The sequence below is a fragment of the Homalodisca vitripennis genome, chromosome X (genome assembly GCF_021130785.1).
Source record: "Homalodisca vitripennis isolate AUS2020 chromosome X, UT_GWSS_2.1, whole genome shotgun sequence".
NCBI lineage: Eukaryota > Metazoa > Arthropoda > Insecta > Hemiptera > Cicadellidae > Homalodisca > Homalodisca vitripennis.
In genome coordinates this window covers 82,832,114-82,851,793 of record NC_060215.1, presented here as the reverse complement: position 1 = coordinate 82,851,793, position 19,680 = coordinate 82,832,114, and the positions used below count along the sequence as shown (strand labels likewise).

General features: G+C 32.8%; 1 protein-coding gene across 1 annotated transcript in view; it reads left to right on the top strand.

Moving 5' to 3' along the window:
- The first annotated feature begins 380 nt into the window (after positions 1-380).
- LOC124369272 (phosphoglycerate kinase) overlaps positions 381-19,680 on the top strand; it is a 40,765-nt gene continuing 21,465 nt past the window's right edge. Inside the window, exons 1-4 of the mRNA XM_046827184.1 lie at positions 381-577; positions 11,379-11,582; positions 14,351-14,495; positions 16,345-16,544. Of these exons, the coding sequence (XP_046683140.1) occupies positions 573-577; positions 11,379-11,582; positions 14,351-14,495; positions 16,345-16,544 (554 nt within the window). The 5' untranslated portion in view covers positions 381-572. The remainder of the gene's footprint in view (positions 578-11,378; positions 11,583-14,350; positions 14,496-16,344; positions 16,545-19,680) is intronic.

The window sequence follows — 19,680 nt, the reverse complement described above, 5'->3', positions numbered from 1 at the left end:
GAAGCATATCCGAACAAAGAACTGCCGTTAGTATTTTTCTTCAAATAATGACAGCATATACCTAGAGATTACTATGTTTCTGCACAATCAAAGGTGCTATTTAAAAGTTTTGTTTTAGTTTGACATGTAGTTAAAATTTGGCAGAATTGTTGATATGTGTTCATTGACGACACAAATATTATGCACGTGTGAACAGTAAAAATTAAAATGCAGCTAGCGATGTAAATATCAACCATGCAACATTATAGTTTGTACAAGCAATACAAAAAAAGCTCTGCAAAGCTACATGTTCTAAACGTAATCTGCGCGTGTGCAAATTCAAATTGCGTACATTATTGCAGTTTGTTGCAAGCCTGACTGTACTGAACTGAAATCCGAAGTGACCTTCTAACCTTGAAGGGGTGAAGGTGATTGGCACGTCTTCATCGTCTACACTAACACTCTTGTTCGGTCTGGTTGTCGGCGGTCGTAAGAGCTCTCTTGAAATTCACTAAGTTATAATCAGTTATTAACAATGGCTTTGAATAAAATTGAGTATTGATAAACTAAGTTTGGCAGGCAAGAGGGTTTTCATGAGGTTAGTAATTTTTAGCATTTTACTTGAAATTGATGAAGTTGTCACTACTTAATACTATTATTTCCTTAATTTTTGTTTCTTTTAGTTATAGGGCTAGTATTTAATTTTAATGTGTGATCTAAAGCAATAGAGCTATAAAGTAATATAACAAAGTATTTACTTAGATATTTTAGTGACCCTAACCTCAATTATAGAACTGGAAAAAACATCTTGTAATTTAGCTTAACCATCTTAAATGTCATTTGAAAACAGTCTAGTCCTTAAAGCCAATCCTCGATAAATGTATAAGAATGTTTATACAGAAAATGGAAATATCTATCCTTAACAGTGAACAGAATCAAGTTTTTTTTTTTACAATTTGAATGTAACCATGGCTTGGGCAGTCTTATACAAATTTTACATTATTTTTTATCCAATATATCACATCGTAATTAAGAATATAAAGACACTGTTGGGAGTGAAATAGTCAGTATAGAGCTCACAAATGTACCTGTACCTGACAACATAACCTCAAAATTAACAACTAACCACATCAATAATTTCATTTGTAAGATGAAATATGCCTGATATTAATGTGTGGAATAACATTGATATAGAAAAAATAAGCAACGTTTTTAATATATTTACATGGCTATTTAAACAAGTATTAATTTAAATAGCATAGGCCTAATATAACAAATTATTTGTGCATACCTTAATAGGCTGGCTCGTCTATATAGACGACCTGGGCAGGCTAAAGTGCAAAATTGAGGATTTAAAAATGAGTACTTCTGCATGAAAAGTATTAGTACTAAGTAATGAAAAGTGAAGGATATTTTATTTTATTTAAGTTGTCTTTGAAAATGTAAAGTATACCCTAATGGTAACTCTACTCAAATTAGCAATACCACTGTGTGTAGCGGAGTGTAAAGTGGCAACCCCGTTTTACGGGGGGGATTACCGGGGGATGACCAAAGATTACTGGATTTTAAGGCTAAAATATAACTTAAGGAAATTTCCGCTAAAACTAAAAATCTATTTATTAACTATGTACAAAAATGTGTTTAAATCGTGTTTGAGAATGAAAAGTATTAAATGTTTTTTACTTTATTACATGATGTAAAGATTGCCAAAGATAAAACCATTCTCTCTATATATTTAATCCATTATTATAACTACGTGGCTTTGTTTTAGCAGGAAACTCATTGGTATCAATTTACAATAACGTGACCATGGAAAGGTATGTTCATTTTTTTTCCCCTGAAAACTACAATTTTTCCTGAAAACAATAGTGAAGAAAAAATTCGTCGGCAACGAAAATCAAAGGAGTTACGATTTTTTGAAAACTCTGTTTTTGACAGTATCTCTGGCAATTTTACTGAAATGATGCTGACAAGTACGTTAATTCTGTCAACGATGCCTGCCCGCTGCGCAGTGCTGCGCACTGCTGCGCACTGCTTGCTCTTTTAGAAAAAAAAATTAACTCGAGCTTGCAAAAGTCGAATCCCAGATCACGTGATGCCCCTGATCCTTAACCCTCCAAGTGTTGTTCGACAAAATTTTGTCGGTTATTTTCCATTTTTAACGCAATAATGCCCGAAAGGCATCAATATAATACAATAATATACTTTCCCCCCAGTTTATATGCACCTGTGATAATAATACTTGGCTATAAATGCCCAACCCATGAAAAAAAGTCCATTTTTCATGGTCACGGTATTGTAAATAAATACCAACTCATTAGCTTTCAGTTTTATTAAAATGTACTGTCGATAGCACAGGCCGAAGGGATCAAACTGAATAGAAAAACACAGGAACCAAACCGAAACGAGTTGTTTTTTATCTGTACTGTAATTTGTGTTGTAAAAGGTGCAGTTATGATGTTAAGTTGTTAAAGACGGCAATTTTAAGACTAGCCTATATACTGTGAGGTTTTCATATTTATTATTTGTATATATGTATTTTTGATACCTACTTATATAACAAAGTAGATAGGGACAAAATGGCCTCCTGCTTGCTGACATCACTTCCTTTAGAGGGGCAGAAAACAAGAACCGATTTCTATAATGACATGTAATTTTTACAGTAAAATAAAATCTATTCTTTTTAATAATGTAGTTTTTGTAGGTCCTTCCTCTCTAAGAAATACTCCAAAAATAGTGGCCTCTGGATAATACTAAAGTACCATTTTACCACACCAATTTAATCCATACACCATGACAATGACTATTGCTATGCACAGGGAGATGGCTGGTACTGGCTTTGAGGTTATGTTGAACGATTCAATTTTATGGACTTAACATTTTGTCCCTAATAATTCTTTTGACTGTGGTGGGCAAAATATTGGGTAAAAAGCCTGCACAAACTGATTGAACTCTTACAAACCATATATACATTTAAACTAGTTTGCATTATTGATTTTAACCAAGATTTTCTTACAGTTACATTAGTAACATTTCAGTTAGGTTTTTGTTTATATTAAATACACCCTACTAGGATCAATTTGATTCAAGCTAAATCATTTAAGTTATACCTTTGTAAAGTTTTTTAATCCGGCTGGATATTTTCATATAAATGCTAATATGATAGCACTTAAATATTAGAAATGATATTGTTTACACTATATTTAGTATAGTGTACAAAATCAGTGATGTTTTTGTTTGCATTTGATGCTTTTATAGCATTCTTATTGTTTGTTTAAGCTCAGTATTATTTTATATGGCACTTTTGATAGGATACCTCGTTATAAAATAAAATTTGTATTATTTTATCAAAAATTTAGTTTTCATATAGGTTGCTATTATTATTTATCGAGTTCTAAGTAACCCATATCTTTAAAACTGAAGGTAATCAACTAGGTACACACTCAAATTACATAGCTAGTAACAACAAAATATAACACTTTGTTTACATGCAAAGTTACGAAGGTACATGCACACCTGTTGTTCTTTACATATTTATTAAGTATAGAAGAACTTAACAATAGGAGTATCTTTTTGTGTAGTAAAACACCCCAAAACTACTTTATCAATCTGGAATAACTTCAGAACACATTGCTAAAACATAATTTTATCCAATTGAGAAGCTTTATAATCGCCACTTGTACCCGACTGCACACTTATAGTTTATTTTGTTACAAGCATATAAATTATGCACACTCCTGTATTTATTATATCTGAAGATTTGTTTATGCACAGATCCCACAAACAAGGGTACAAAATTAGATGTTAAATTTGTGTAATAATTTTAATTATCGTCCATTAACATTTTGGCACCATTTTTGTTCTGTTCTCTCAGGACAAGAAGCGAAATTGCATGGAGTCCTAAAAGGACCTTTGCGCTGCTTCTGGAGTGACAAGATATTCTTGATGGGTTAGGTTGGGGGTAGGGGCCGTAACCTGTCAAGATCCATGACAAAGGATTTTAGGCATTAATCTCAGTCATATCCTCTCGGAAGAAGGGGGAAACCAGCTTTGAACCAGCCTCTCTAGTCAAAGCAGGAAGGGGGGGGGGTGTGGCATGCCCTTATGTTTATGCTAGCAACAGCCCTTAACACTTGGGGAGCCCCACCAACTGCTTGTTATCTCCCGCAGTGAACTAGACCCATCGATCTACCCTTGCACCCCAGAATCTCAACATTTGCGGTTAGTGAATGCCATTCCTGGACACCTATAAGGTTGCCCAGGTTTAATTGACACAACGCTTATTGCTGCACCCAGTGTAGGTTTAACTGGATGGTATAATCCAACCCAAAGTTTAAACCACCTTGGGATCGTTGGTACCTTACTATTAAGATAAACAAATAATAACAAATTGTAATTTTATTAAAACAGGTTAGGTTGAAAATTGTATAATTATATAAGGTTTTCATGAATGAAGAAAGGAGATCTTATACACTAATGTTAACTTTACTCTGCAATGAACACTGTGTTTTCACTGGACTAGGTATTATTTAGAAATATAGAAGAAAAAAAGAAAAACTTAATTAATTCCAACTCGCAACAGTCCCTCCTCACCATCACCAATATATAATGAGAATCTTCTGCATGGTGAATACACTGTAAGGTGTCTCCAGCCTCTTAAAAAGATCAATGTAAAGCTACGTTTATACTGGCAAGAAACTGCATGAGTTTTGTGTTCCCTAGTACAAATTGCTAATCTAAACGGCGCAAGAGCTCGTGTGAGGTAGACCAGTGATGAACAACTGTTCATGAGAACTGGAAAGCGAGGTCGGATATTAAAACTGTCAAGTCTAAAGAGATCCTTGTGCTCACAACCAGTGTTGGATAGTTGTTCGCGAGAATTGGAGAGTAGTGTCGTACATATAAATTTAAATATTATACATTGTCGAGATATCACAGTCATGTATAAATAGATTTTGTATTAAATTCCACAATAACCATCAATGCAGCTGTTGTAACTGTTCTCATGGTTTAAAATTGCTTATCCTTGTTCATATTATGCAACAGCAGTTAATGTCATATTAGAAATTCCAATTACAATTCTCATATCAGTTACTCATTTCAGTCAACGTAATTCCAATATCCATAGATCGTGTGAAACTGTATTTGGAAATCTTGGAAACAGTTAGGCCTATTTGTTCAATGAACTTCTTATTCCTGACTTCCAGGCTCATGTAGCCTATTTGACAGAACAAAGACCTTGAAAACAGTACTCATGTAAGTTTATTCATTCATGTGTTTGTTTTACCTTTAGAAACTTTACATTAGAAGAACCTGAAATTATGATTTGTTAATTTTTTCGTTTTGCATATATTTAGTAAATTATAGGCTACATGAGAAATTGTCTGCTGCTTAGTTAGGCTTTAATAAACACTTCTCTGAATTTAAACTGATTTTAAAACATCCTTAACTATTGTTTTTTTTTTCAAAATCATGAAATGCAAACATGTTTTATTTTATCAAGCTTTTTGTAACACCTGCATACCTGGAATTTAATTTCTACAATTTAAAATAAAATTAGGACACCATAAGTGCCATTGCAGGATATGCCCTTTCTGACTTGCAATGCCATGTTATTTCCAAACGGCCTATTGTTATAACTAAAATATTAATTTTGTCTTATGCCTATACTCTTTTATTGTATTACTGTGTATAACATAGTAGGTTGTCCTTTCAATTTGAACAAATAAAAACTGATCAATTTGTTATTATACCTCTAAAGGAAAATTTGCTGTCTGTGTCTTGCACAATAAAATGTTGTGATCACCAAAGTTAATGTTTTTTTTTTCTTTTATGAACATTTAGTGCAGTAGCAGTTTCCTACATAAATAACCACTACAATAGATTTTCTGCTACATTGTTAAGAATTTTAACATGTATATTGATTTTAATATGTGTTGTTCTTTTTTAAATTGAGTATTGTTTTGAGGTTTCCAGGTGACCAGTTCATATCTCTTATGTAATTCCACTAGTGTGTATTTCTAAGGTTCCATTCCATTTAAAATGTTGACCATATTTACTCATTTCTTACATTGTTGTTTACAATATGTTCTGTTCAGAAAGCTTACTGGACAATCTAGGGCAACACCTAAGAATTTAACCTTTTTAACAATTGGTAAATTAAGAATACGGTACTAGATGTTTTTGGTCTTTCTACTCAAATGCACATGAGTTGCTTTATCATAATTTAAAGCTAGACCTCTTTGTATAAGGAGGGTAATATCATGCATGTAAATTAGACAGTTAATTAAATACTGTGGTTCTGAAGGAATGATGGGAAATCTTTAGTAAATAGTCCAAACAATATGGGAATTGCAACAGATCTGTGTGGTACTGTGGGTATAATAGCATTTAATGTTTTAGATGGTTCTAATGGGGCTAAAATTAAATTACCAACAGTACAGCTGGCCCTTAAGGGATCTAAGCCTTTTGTTTCTTGCTTTAGACAGTGAATATTTGATAAAAATAATTATGAATAATATAATATGGGTTTGTGATCCATTATGTGTGATAATTTGTCAATAGTAGTACAGTGGAACCTCGATAAGTCGGATTAATCGGGACCGCGGCCGATCCGGGTTAACGAAAATCCGGGTTAGCCGGAGAATTCGGTAAAAATTAATAAAATACGGTATACTTACAGATAAACTCCATTATAATTGTAAAAACATCAAACATATGGACATTTAATTATTATTAATCCTTACAGTACATTTATAACTGTTCATTTCCTGTTAAAAAAACTCAGTCAGCTTTGGTTGTGCCAATGTCGTCTGCCGTTTGCGTGCTGTGCGATCCCGCAGTCTCTTCAACATGAGCAATTCAGCCGGCGATGTTTCTGCCTGCCGCTCGAAATAAACCATTAGTTCGTTTAGTTTGGTCACTGCATCTCCATGACTCATCACTGGATCTTCAATGTCACCGTCTGCCTCCTCAGCGTTTGATTCATTAGCATCAGGTAAAAACGACGCGATCACTTCCTCGTAAGTAAGTGGCTCATAGCCTCCGTTATTGTCTGCCCCTAACCACAGAGTAATGTCATTTTCATCGACTTCAGAGAGGATTTGGGGAAATACGCGTCTGTTATTGTTTCCGAGAATCCGGGACAATGACCGCCACTCGGCCGCCGTGTGCCATGAGTCACACACTCATTGTCGTACAGTCCCATCAAATACTGATGCAACATCGATTCACTGATACTATACCACTCAAAAATATTATTGAAATGTTTGTCTGATTTTTCATTTTTTAATTGAAAATAGGTCCGGGTTAGCCGGACTTCCTGATTAACGGGGGCCGACTTATCGGGGTTGTACTGTACCTATTTAGTTATGTAAGTCAATTAAATTAGTTTTCTCCAAGTGGTAACAAACTTTAGAATGTAAAAGAATTTTACTTTGACTTTCTTTTAAATTACTCATAATTCATCAGCCACCTGGAGAAGACAACAACTATAACTTGATTCAAGGAAAAGATATTAAAAAAAAACATTATTGGAACTTGCTAAGTATTTAATTTGTATTTTGTGTGTGCATTGGGTAGGAGTGTGTTGTATAAGGTTTGATAATCAGATTCAAAGATTATCAGACGGCTTAACTATGAGTTTGGCTCTTATACGATTATAATAATCTTTTGACAGAGCGAAGTCAAATTTTTACTATAAATTATTCTTGAGAATGAAAGTATTTTCACTAGTATCAAGGCGTGATTAGATAATTTTAACAATGTGGTCATTAATAAGTTAGTTGAATCTATCAGTTGAACTTTTCTCATTGACCTCTGTGGGTCTATGTTTTTTAATAAAAAATAGATACTGTTCTAAAAATAAAAATCATAAAAAAATATTGTTAGTATTAATAAGGTTTAGGGATACTAACTAAACACTGGGCAGTTAAGTACAATGCAGGACTCAAAACGGTTATTATTAATCATTCATTCTTATTATCCTGTTGTTGCCTAAGATTAATTTTAGATCCATTGCTAAGAGATTATCACCTTGGAGTTAATATAATACATCACTTGAATTTAAAGTTAAAGAGTTTAATCATTTGTAAAATTAAGTTTTATGTCGTTTTCCTCTTAGTTTGAAAAGCTAATTGTTGTTTATAGTGATCATATTCCTATCTATTGTTGCTAGTGAAGAGATAAATTTTATGTATAAGTTTATAAAAATACATGGAAATGCATGGAAATTAAGTTCATATCTTAAAAATTTGGAACAACATGCACTTTCAATTAGGTTAATATTTTTAGGTGTGGTTTTTTCGCATTTTATTTGTCAAATTATACATTTTAAATGTGTAAACTCAGGAACAACTCAAGAACTGATAAAATTTTTGTCTGATTCATAAGTTAGGCGCAAGTTGACTTTAGCAGCAGTTAAATAAATAATGAGTAAATGGGCCTATGCTATTTACAAAGTTCGAAGCGGGTACTTTATTTAGACTGAACTAGTTTCCTTAAATGTTTGGGTTAGTAACTGTTTACGGAGTAAATACTCTTGTTGCACAGTAACTACTTTTTGTGGGTGATTTAACGAGAATCTTCATCAAGGAGTTTGCATATGATACAAAGTTTGGAAAGTAACCTTTTATCCATTGTCTGTAGTTGTATGAAAATACTAATTATTCTTTATGATATCAACATAAGTATTAAATGTGGTATTTTACTGTGAGTTTTTAAAATTAGATTTCACAAAGTATTTTTGAAACTATGAAGGTGAAGAAATTTGTAGAAAGAAGGTTCTTGTCTATTGCTTTATGAGATTGGATCAAAAGATCCAACATCATATCTAAATATCCTAAATGGATACAATTTATGCATTACAATCAACCACGCTTGCTTTCAATGTGTAAGTTAAAAATAACAAAAACTTACCTATACATTCCAACCGTACATTATTTAACATGTTTTACCCATATTTTAAACCCACACAACCCATATCTTAGCTTGTAATTCTGTATTAAACCTATCCTCAGTGGTGTAGTGCTGAATTTAGCTGTGCCGGAGCGACCATGATGTAAGTATAATAAGTGTGCTACCGCGCAGATTCCCCCCACCCCCCTCATACAGGTCGGGCACGTGTCGTCAGCTTGGCGTTCTGACGGCGGCGTTACATTTGCAGACTTAACCAATTAACCACTTAACTGTCGTTTTACCCATTTAAACTAGAGCGATTGTAATAAATTTTATATATTCTGGTTCATTAATAAATATACTTTATAACAGTAGTTATTTCATGGTGACAACTAATATAAATATATTATGCTTACACCATGGGAGCGGCGAGTTGCTGGGTAAAGCAATAAAAATCTTTTTGATTATTAATAAAGGACATTTTATTTCGTAAACTAAGCTAACACAATTTGTAATAACAAACAGATAAGCTATGATTTTAGACAAACTTTGAAAAATTACTGTGCTGTCGTGCTAATACATTATTGTAGCCTGAAAAAGATAAAGTAAAAATGCATTGTAAAAACTATTAAATGTTGTAAAAGTTATATTTTTACATATTTTCAACGGTAACACGAACATGAATATTGTGCGATAACCTCTAAAGTATGTCCCAAAATTCCTCTCCTTTTCCATTCCAATTTCCTTTCTTTGGAGGTTCTGCTATTCTTGTTTGGGTGTCGGCTGCTGAACGATGTCTTCTTAGCCATGTCATGACATAGGGGTCAAGCTTCCATCTGCGGAGCGGGGGACCTTGGAGTTTTAAAAACAGTAGGGCTGAGACATGACTGTCTATGAGTTCCTTAATGGTGTGAGTATGTTATTCATACTGCTGAACCCTCTTTCACAGTCAGCGGAACTACAGGGTATTATTTTAGTGCAGTTTATAAGCTCTTGCAGTCCATCAGGTACCCGCCTGCTGTTGTCCAAGTAATCCCTGTAAGCAGTCACAGCTCTGTTGATGTTTAACTTGAAGCGCTTACATAGCTGCTCCACTTAAGTTTGGCCAAACCCAGGTTGAATATCAGTAGGCCAGTATTCGGGTTTCAAAACTTTTAGTTGCTCTACAAACTCCTCGTTCTTGACAATTTCTTCGCCTAAGCTAGCGGTAAACATTCTCTTCTTTAAGTTGCTGATTACACTAGAAATCAACTGCTCACCATTAAATGATACGATTTTAGGGTTTTCATTTAACTTTACAGAAGCAAAACAGCCTTCCCTCATGGCGACTTGTGCCTCCAGAACTCTTGTCCCAGGTTTTTCTTCCAAAGATTCCAAATATCTGATTGATCTATGCATCAGTTCGTCTGCAAATACAATAATGCTATGCCAGAGCGACGCTCCGCTTCTTAAAGCTGTGCCGGAGCGCCGCTCCAGACCGCTCCGGCCCCACTACACCACTGCCTATCCTACTTAGCCATATATTTTGGTCTAGGGAAAACAGAAAACTTATTTAACCTATTTAAATAAATAAATAAAACTGCCTAGTGAAGGCAAGTAGGTCTTGGCGGATGCTCCTTTGAGTTATCTTTTCCTGATACGACAGTTTGTGGTCAGTGGGATGTACTGTTTTGTATTCTAAATAAAAAATGAAATTGGGAATATTAATAAATAAAATCAATTTATAAGCATTTGGTAAATTAGAGATAAATAATGCTGTGTTACAAAACATTTTAAGATTACAATTTAGTGTAAACTATTAAAAATTCTAAACCCTTAACATACGTATCAAAAAATAAAATCCTACAGTTACCAGAAATGTGGCACACCTAATCAGTTTTTCAAAATCGGCAGGAAATTTTTCCACGGTCAAATGAAATTTGTATGATACACTTGCTTGCTGATTTAAGTATTTTTATCCATAGTTTACATTTTTCAAAGATTTACTTAGACTCTTTCGAAAGTGAGTCTAATCAATTTGACCTTGTATAATCAAACACATATTAAGCTAAGACCTCCAGTTTCTGAAACAAATCTTTTGTATGCCTATATAGATGATGAATCACAAAAGAGGAGTATACAGTTTTTATTTTTATTAGAGTGCATTCGTCTCCCCTTTGTAAAGGCACACCCGAAAATTTTGAGTACCCAAGAATGTAGTATTTTCCACAGACTTAGAAATATTTCCTTGTTGTGTCAATAGTTGTTAAAAAATTAGCAGGCTAGCAGACTTTTTGATCACTCCATATTATTGCATTTACATAACGAAAATAGTGGAGCCAGTATAAAATTACTTGTAAATTGTGGTAACTTATAGAATAATACCTTTAATTTTAAAGGAGTTTTTGACCTCTTATAAGTTTTGATTCTGATTAACCTGAGTATATTTATAAATTCTGATAAATTTTCAGCTTAAAAAATGTTGCTCTAGTATTATTTTATGTATTTATTCTTGATTTTTTCAGAGTTGATTTCAATGTGCCATTGAAAGACGGTAAGATCACCAATAATCAGCGCATTGTAGCAGCTCTTGAGACCATCAAGTATGCTCTGGACAAGGGAGCCAAGTCCGTGGTTCTGTGCTCACACTTGGGGCGACCAGACGGCAGCAAGATCCTCAAGTTTACCCTGGCCCCTGTCGCTGAGGAGCTCAAGACACTGCTCAAAAGGTACTATGCTGTTTGTTACTTATTACTAACCACTGACACATTGCATGTTGTATTTCATATGTTTCAAATAGACCAAAAAGTGTGGCATTAGGAATGTAATCAATTGTAAATTGCTTTAAAATTGCATACTTGATAGGTATATTCCAGTTTAATTTTATTTTTCAGCATCTATGCTTTAACATTCATACTGCAATATCGTGTAATCCACGTATGTAATATTAATTTTCATTTAACTGTGATGTATGTGGCTTAATTTATTTCATGTCTGCTACAATCCAGTAAATATTATTGTAATTACCTTTTTTATCACTAACGCTTGTGTTAACTCAGTTTACTATTAAATAAATATCTTCATCTGCCTATCGTGTCATAGTAGCCTAATTAAAATAAATATTGATGGCAAAAAACTTAATAATATTTAACTTTTATGTCAAAAAAATGGAGTAGAAGTTCAAAAATCATTCTCAAACTATTGTGTTTTCACAACAAAAAGGAAATAGTGAAATTTGGACAGAGAATGTTGTGGTCGATGATGTTGTACTGTGTACACCCAGTCTAGCAGGTAGTGTGCACTAAAATGTATGTTTGTGATCCAGAATGGGTTAAATTATATATTTGGAAAAGAATATAAATCTTTTAAAATTTAAATTAACAATTGCAATATTTTACCATTGTAATTTTGCAAGTTAATTTTTGAATTTGTAAATAGCAGAAATTTATTTAACCTTTTTTGCTAGTTCGGGGTCATTAGGAACATTTTTTTTTACTTATATGATCATCATAAATTAGTGATTGAAGAATTTGATTCACCATATTAGATTTTTTTACTTCTCCAGCTTGTAAAAAGTCAGTCTAAAATCATCAAATATTTGCGTGGTCATTACTGGAGTATTACGCATAAGAGACACATACCTATTGCTATTCTTCCTATTTTAACTATACATTATTGGAACCTGTGGCAGAACGTATAAAATAAAAGAAAAAATCTTCATGGAAATAAATACAAAAACATGAAAATAGACTCAAATATATGAAAATTAAGTTAAAATTAATCATGTAGAAGTATTAAAATATTAATGACTATTGAATAACAATACAAATTATTTATTGACTTTCTTTTCAATCCAGTTTGGGTGTCTTTTATTTTAACTCACTTACATAACCAATCATTAAGTTTTAAATAGACATGTCCCTATCTTATCTTTTAGATGGAGTTTTAGGATTAATGCAATATTAATTTAGCAGTTACAACAGATAAGATACTAATAGTCTACCAAAGTCATATTGATACAGTAATAGAAAGTCAAATAGTTACATATAAAAAAAACTTTTGTAACAACTGTTGCCTAAACTATTTAAGAGTAGAAAATTAGCAGTTTTTAGTATTGTACATAGGTATCATAAAATTTAAAAAAATTTACAACTTTAAAACCAGCTTTCCTTCCACTAGTGAAAAGGTGAAAGAAGGTCAAGGAAGCATTATTTGTGTTTATCAACGTCCTACATAGTGAATAAAGTACAATATATTATTATTTTGATATCAATTAATAACATACTGGACTAAATCTTGATTAAATATTTTTGTTGCCTTATGTGTTGTTTTCACAAATTTGAATTTTAGTTACTTATTGGCTTCAAAAAATTAATGGAATTCAATAGTTTATGTTTCAAAATTTAGATTATCATTATAATATGTTTGTACTTCATGCCATATATAATATATTAAAAGTACATTTGATTATTATAAATACAGATTTATATTAAATTAAGACAAGCAGTTATGATAATAACATAATACTTAGTAAAAATGTATTGTGATCATAAAGAAAATTTGAAATATCCAAGGTTTTGAGTTAAAATTCACATTACCTAGGTTCCAGTGTATTCAAATAAAATTCAAATATTTCAATTAAACTACAACAAGCTAGGTTGTAGAAATAGTAAACTGTCATCAATGGACCATCAATTATTATTTTGAAGTGAAATGAATTAGAAAATAGCATTTGTACACCAATACTTCGTGTATACCAATACTATTCTAGCAATAGTATACAATGTTAACACTTTGGCTACCAGAAGACTCAGTGCCTGATATTACTAGTGTCATCTCATACCTGTACTGTACCATTCAGTAGCGAACATGATAACTGTTAAGTAAGAGGTGGATTTTAATTTGCTATCATAAACATCACACAATATGTGTAGTTGAATCAAAGAATTATTCAAGTAATTATTTTAAAATATGAATTTAAGTCTGTAGTTTTAATTTTAGATTCAGTTTGGTGACTAATAAATATTTGTGCTGTTGTTATTTTTGTATTGTACTCCAAAGCCAAGAGAATAAAAATACCCAGTTCTTAAAAAATTCTCAAAACGTGTTGGGCTCATGTTTTCCCTAGGAAATGTTAGGCACAATTGTGCTAAACTAATATAAGGTCTTCCAATCCTAACATTGATTAATCAGACAAATTTCAAATATCACAGCCAATACACAATGATTTAGAAATTGTGTATTGATATACAATTGATATAAAACAATTCCATTGACTTCTTCTAAGCCATTTTGTCCATTATGTTTCATTCTCAAAATGATAACAGGTTAACTAAGATGTAGATATTATCACTAACCAATATTATTTATTAATTACTAAAATCACTAATGTAACTAACTTATAACCAAATAGTATAGTTGGGGACTAACAGTGCCAAGTGTGATGCATGAGTCTGTGATGCAGAGGGCCTGTAGTACTGTCTCCGCTGTTCTCTAGGGAGGTGGTGTTCCTGCCAGACTGTGTTGGACCGGAGGTAGAACAGGCCTGCGCTGACCCCAAACCTGGCACTCTTATTTTGCTGGAGAATCTACGCTTCCATGTAGAAGAGGAGGGCAAGGGTGTTAATCCTGCCGGTGAAAAGGTGACAACTTCCTGATCATTCTTCTCGCACATATTATATGAGCCTAAGTTTGGATATTAAGTAGAGATTCCTTTTAACCCATTGCGGATTGTATTGTTTTGGCGAGCGGGCACCAGCGGGCACGAATTAATTTACGGTCAGTGACCGCACGAACAGCAATGGTGCGCCACATTGTATCGCTCGCTATTGTATACTAGAAAATTCAGCTGTGAAGGTATTCATTTAGATGGAACATGGGCCTGCTCGGGTATCCGTGATGTAGGAACGATAACACGCGAGCAAGGTTCCGGGGTGGCAGGGATGATGTCTGAATCATAGTCTAAATAAAGCGGCTTCGGCGAAGCGATAACATCCGGGCCATTGTCTAGACTAAACTCGCCAACATGTACGTCTGCGTCGTTTAGTTCTGTGTCACTAACCTCAAAAGTATTATAATAACAACTGAGGAAAACACCCAATCAGAAGCGCTACAAAGCAGAGAGTAAACTCATATGAATGATTTTTCAACTTCAACATACAACTGCGATCTGTAAGATATTTATAAAACTTTTGAAAACTCTAAACGTAGACCGTTGTTAAACACTCTTAGTTGACAAGTGAAGATGATCGACCGATCTACCAGACATTAATAGAACTATTTGGAGGGAAACTTAAACGCAGACCGCTTTTGTGACCTGAGCTCGTCATCGTGCCGTCAGGCCCGGCCGCTGCGTGACGAGCCCAGCTTGTCAGTGATCCGCAATGGGTTAAGCTACATAATTCCTAGTTAACATACAGTTTTGAAATTACTGATAGGGTTCAACAATTTCATTCAACCCACTCCTCTAGCCCACATATCATTGTGAAATATTATATACGTGAGTGTGTGTGTTTGTTCATTTCATTTGTTGTTTCATTTCAGTAATGGTATCTATCTTTAACGTACAAATCGTCTGTTTTTTAATTCATAGACAGTGAACATTGTTTATAACTTGAGCAGCAAAGTCCTACTTAAATGCATACTTTCTTCCATTTGTTGGAATGTTCTTATTTTTCAATTAAAAAGTATGAATCTTGATATACTAGTACACTTGCAAAGAATACTTTGTCAAGGTTTTTTGCAACTGTTAATCTATGAGGGTATTTTCACCGAACTTGGTTTATTTTAGACATTTGAATTCTACTAGAGTTCAGCATTCTAATTCTAGATTCTAGATTCCATTATGAATTTAAATAAAAAATTTATACTTTTAAAATAATTAACAGCAACAATTAATTATTGAACTATCACTAACTCCAAGTAAGTCCAAAGCAATCAGCCTTCCCTTTGGTAAATCTATAATTTATAGATTGATCTCTTCTTATTCAAAAACCCTTTCTTAAATGCCAGTTTTACATCAGCAATTTACAAAATGATCATGCCTTTCACATCACCTAAACTCACCATGTCATATCAATACTACATTAAAATCGGATTGAAAATCTTTTGAATTCTTCCATTCCTACTGGATGGTCCGTAAAAAGTAGAATCTGGAATTAATAGGTAATCACTAATAACAATTATTTCTTGAAAAATATAATATTTGAAAAAGCTAATTTTAATCTATGTTTTTTTTTATTTAAATTGTAAAGGTAAATATTTCTCAAATATAATGATATCAGTACAGCATATGGTACTGGTATGGTTTCAGTATTTCGAAATCTGCTTGAGGCTGATATAGTCCCACATTCCAAAATAAAGGTGATGGATAATATAACATATTATAGATTATAACTATAAAAATTATCTTACAATATCACTTTACATGTAAATTTACAAAACCTGTGTAAGTTTAAATTTATTTTCTTGACACTTGATTTTCTGTTTCAGATCAAAGCCACCCCAGAGAATGTCAAGGCATTCAGAGAATCTCTGAGAAAACTTGGTGATATTTATGTGAATGATGCTTTTGGCACAGCCCATCGAGCTCACAGCTCCATGTTGGGAGAGGGTTACGATCAGCGAGCTTCTGGTTTTCTTCTTAAAAAGGAGCTCACTTACTTTGCAAAAGCTCTGGAAAAGCCAGAGAAGTAAGAATAAAATAAGAAGTTAAATATTATATTTCACAATTTAGTATAGTTATTCATATATGTGTCCAGTGAAGAAAGGGGCATAGTTTAATTCTCTTGAGACATCCAAAGCCCTTGTTTAACACCATTAAATTAAACCTGGGTGAAGTTTCTCTTTAATTGGTATAATTACAGTATATCCAGTCTAATGCTGGATATCAAAGAGCAGTTCAGTGTTTTATTTTGTTCACATATAAGCCAATACTTTGAATTTGCACACCATTTAAAATTTTATTAATGTAGTCTTATGGTAAAGGTAGTATTTCATTTCTCTATATTCAAGAATTTGTTGCAACATAGATGCACTCTGTCTCAACAGGCATAATTGTAGGCATAATTTTGATGTCATACAACAATTTCTTCATAATTTAGATTGCTAGCACTTTAAATGCAATTTGAAATTAGTTTATCAATAATTGGTTAGTAATGAGTCACATGTATGGTTGTTTTCAAAGTCAGCAGTAATATATTATATTTCGGTTTGAATTAACAAATACAACTTTCCATATTTTTTACCAAAAATTGTTCCTTTCTTGTAAATTGTGTCTGTTGAGACACAAGACCGAGACAAGTTTTTGTAAACTCTTTTACTTTTTCAGTGTACAATAGAGATTTGATCATCCAGAATGCAGCTATCTGACGATCTAGGTCATTCAAAGTAAATTATAAAAACTAGATTATTTGTTTACATCACACTATAAAATTTTGTAACTCCTACCTTGATAAATAATTGCACTATGAAGATTTCAGCAAAACCAAATACTTCACAAAAATACTAAATTCTGAATGTTACCATTGATATAATGACAGAAGATAATGAAAATAAATCAAAAGTGCTTCAAATGATGTTTCTCGTAATTCCTTGCTTTTGAATGACCAAAATGCTGAATATTACTGTATTTAGACAATAAAATAAATAAAAACAACTAAGAAGGTGGATGTCCGATATTTTAAGCGTCACCAATAAAAGGGTTAATGTTTCTTTTGAAATTATAAAGATCACTGAGGAGAAGCCTACATTGTAAAGAGAAACATTTGATTAGCAAGAGACTATGAGGTAACATGAGTGTGTGGAAAATCTTGAGGTATTTGGTTGAGTTGTTTCTGATATCATAGTAGTTTCTATTGAAGCTTTCAAGGCCCTTAGAGCTCTAAGGCTTAGACATAGCTCTGAGATCAGATAGCAAACTTAAATTTTAGTGTGTAACTCTAAAGTAACATTTCATGGTATTCATTTCATAGATTGTGTACTGTAGTTAACACGATATGGATATGACACCCTGTGGAAGATATATATTCGTACCTAGTTCAATTGTGTAAGTTTTAAAAATGATTCTTTGCGAGCACTTGTAGCTCAATGTTACTTTACTGTTACTTCAATTGTTCCTAATTTTAAGCCTCAGTTTCCAATAGTTATGAAAATACCTTGGTAACGTAGTAAATAAAGGCCTTCAAAATTTCCCAATAACTCCTGTAATTAGTTTAAAAAATCTTAATAATAACATCTATAAGGCTAATGTGGGATCCTGAATATGATCAGTTTTAAAGAGTGTTGTTGCCCCACGTTGGCTGTGTCATTATGCTCCGTATCGTTGTTTAAAAAATGTTCAAACTTCCAATTCCCACGTGGATGTGTCCTATGCTGTGGAAATTGTATAGAGTGTTGTTGGAAGTATACTGAGTGTTAGTGAAAGTATACGCTACATGTCACTAGGCCTAGGTCTATATTCATTTGTGTTTTTAAGTAGGTTAAATGATTGTGCAAATTAAATATCACTGTATTGAAGGCTCTGATAAATATGGTTATTTATATCAGGATAAAGTTCACAAATGTTCACTGGGTTCTCATCAATCACTTTGATTTTAATAAATTTTGAAATGTAATATTCTCTGAGCTAACGCTTATTTTGTTTACTTACCACACTTCTTCGCAGATGGGATAGTCAATCATATTAAAACAAAGCAAATCACTTTGATACGTTAATTTATTTTGATGTGATACAAACAACTAATTGTACTCACTTTGCTTTGTTGTTAATTTATTCACTAAAAACAATATCCCATCGCCCGGTTATAACTTTTAATACACTATTGCACAATTCCGTATTGCATCACTGCCAGGTGGATCTACACGTCTGACATCCTCTCTACTTCAGCTCTCCAAACAGAAGAAAGATTCTGGGGCCAAAACCTTGCGTACTGTCTCAAACAATGCTCAACCCCTCTCCCGTTCAAATTAGCGTCTTCACGATTGAATATAAGTTAATTTTGTTCTCATAATTATCGAATTTTATCGCGTTCACTATAATTGATCAGTTTAAGTCTTTCTATTGTCTTTAACTATTTTTCTATCGCTTTTTATTTAAATTTTTGCAACATGTGCTTTCTGATGTCATCAATACGCAAGTCATTTTATCCCACAATTGGCTTTTTTGCATAATTTTATTTGGTACTTTTAGTAAAAACAAATTTTGGTTATGTTTAGCTCAGTTTAATTATTTGAATTTGTTCCCGTATAAAGTTTAACATATTTCTCTATTATTAATTAAATAAATCTCAATTCCAATAACATGTGATTTACTTGTGTCATGGTCATTTGTTTCACCGTCTGCTAATTCCCCGCGAATATTTAAATGTCGTAATTTGACCTGTCACAATCCTAATGCTATTTTGTAGGACTTGTAACAATGTAAAGAAAATTGTCATTAACCCTTCTAAACATCTAATTCCAAAAAGTGAGGTTTTTTTAAGAATTTACATAACTTTCTTTCATTATATTGACATTTTATCTGGTGTTAGTTTATATATTATTACTGTTGGGAAAAAATATAATTTAACTACTTTTTTATATAAAGTAAACTTTTTAAAACCCCAGTTTGGTAGTAACCAATAAAGAAATTAACGTAAAGCTTTCGATACTTAGTTTTACTTTTGAAATAAAATTCCCGTTGTATAGGAATACATCATATAAAAGATAAGTCATGAGAATAGTGATCTTGGTGAGGCGGAACACATCTTAGTGTTTGGTGGGAGCTACCTGTCTCCACCCAGTAGCGCTACGCATTATTCATAAAACACTTTCCTGACACCTGGCGGA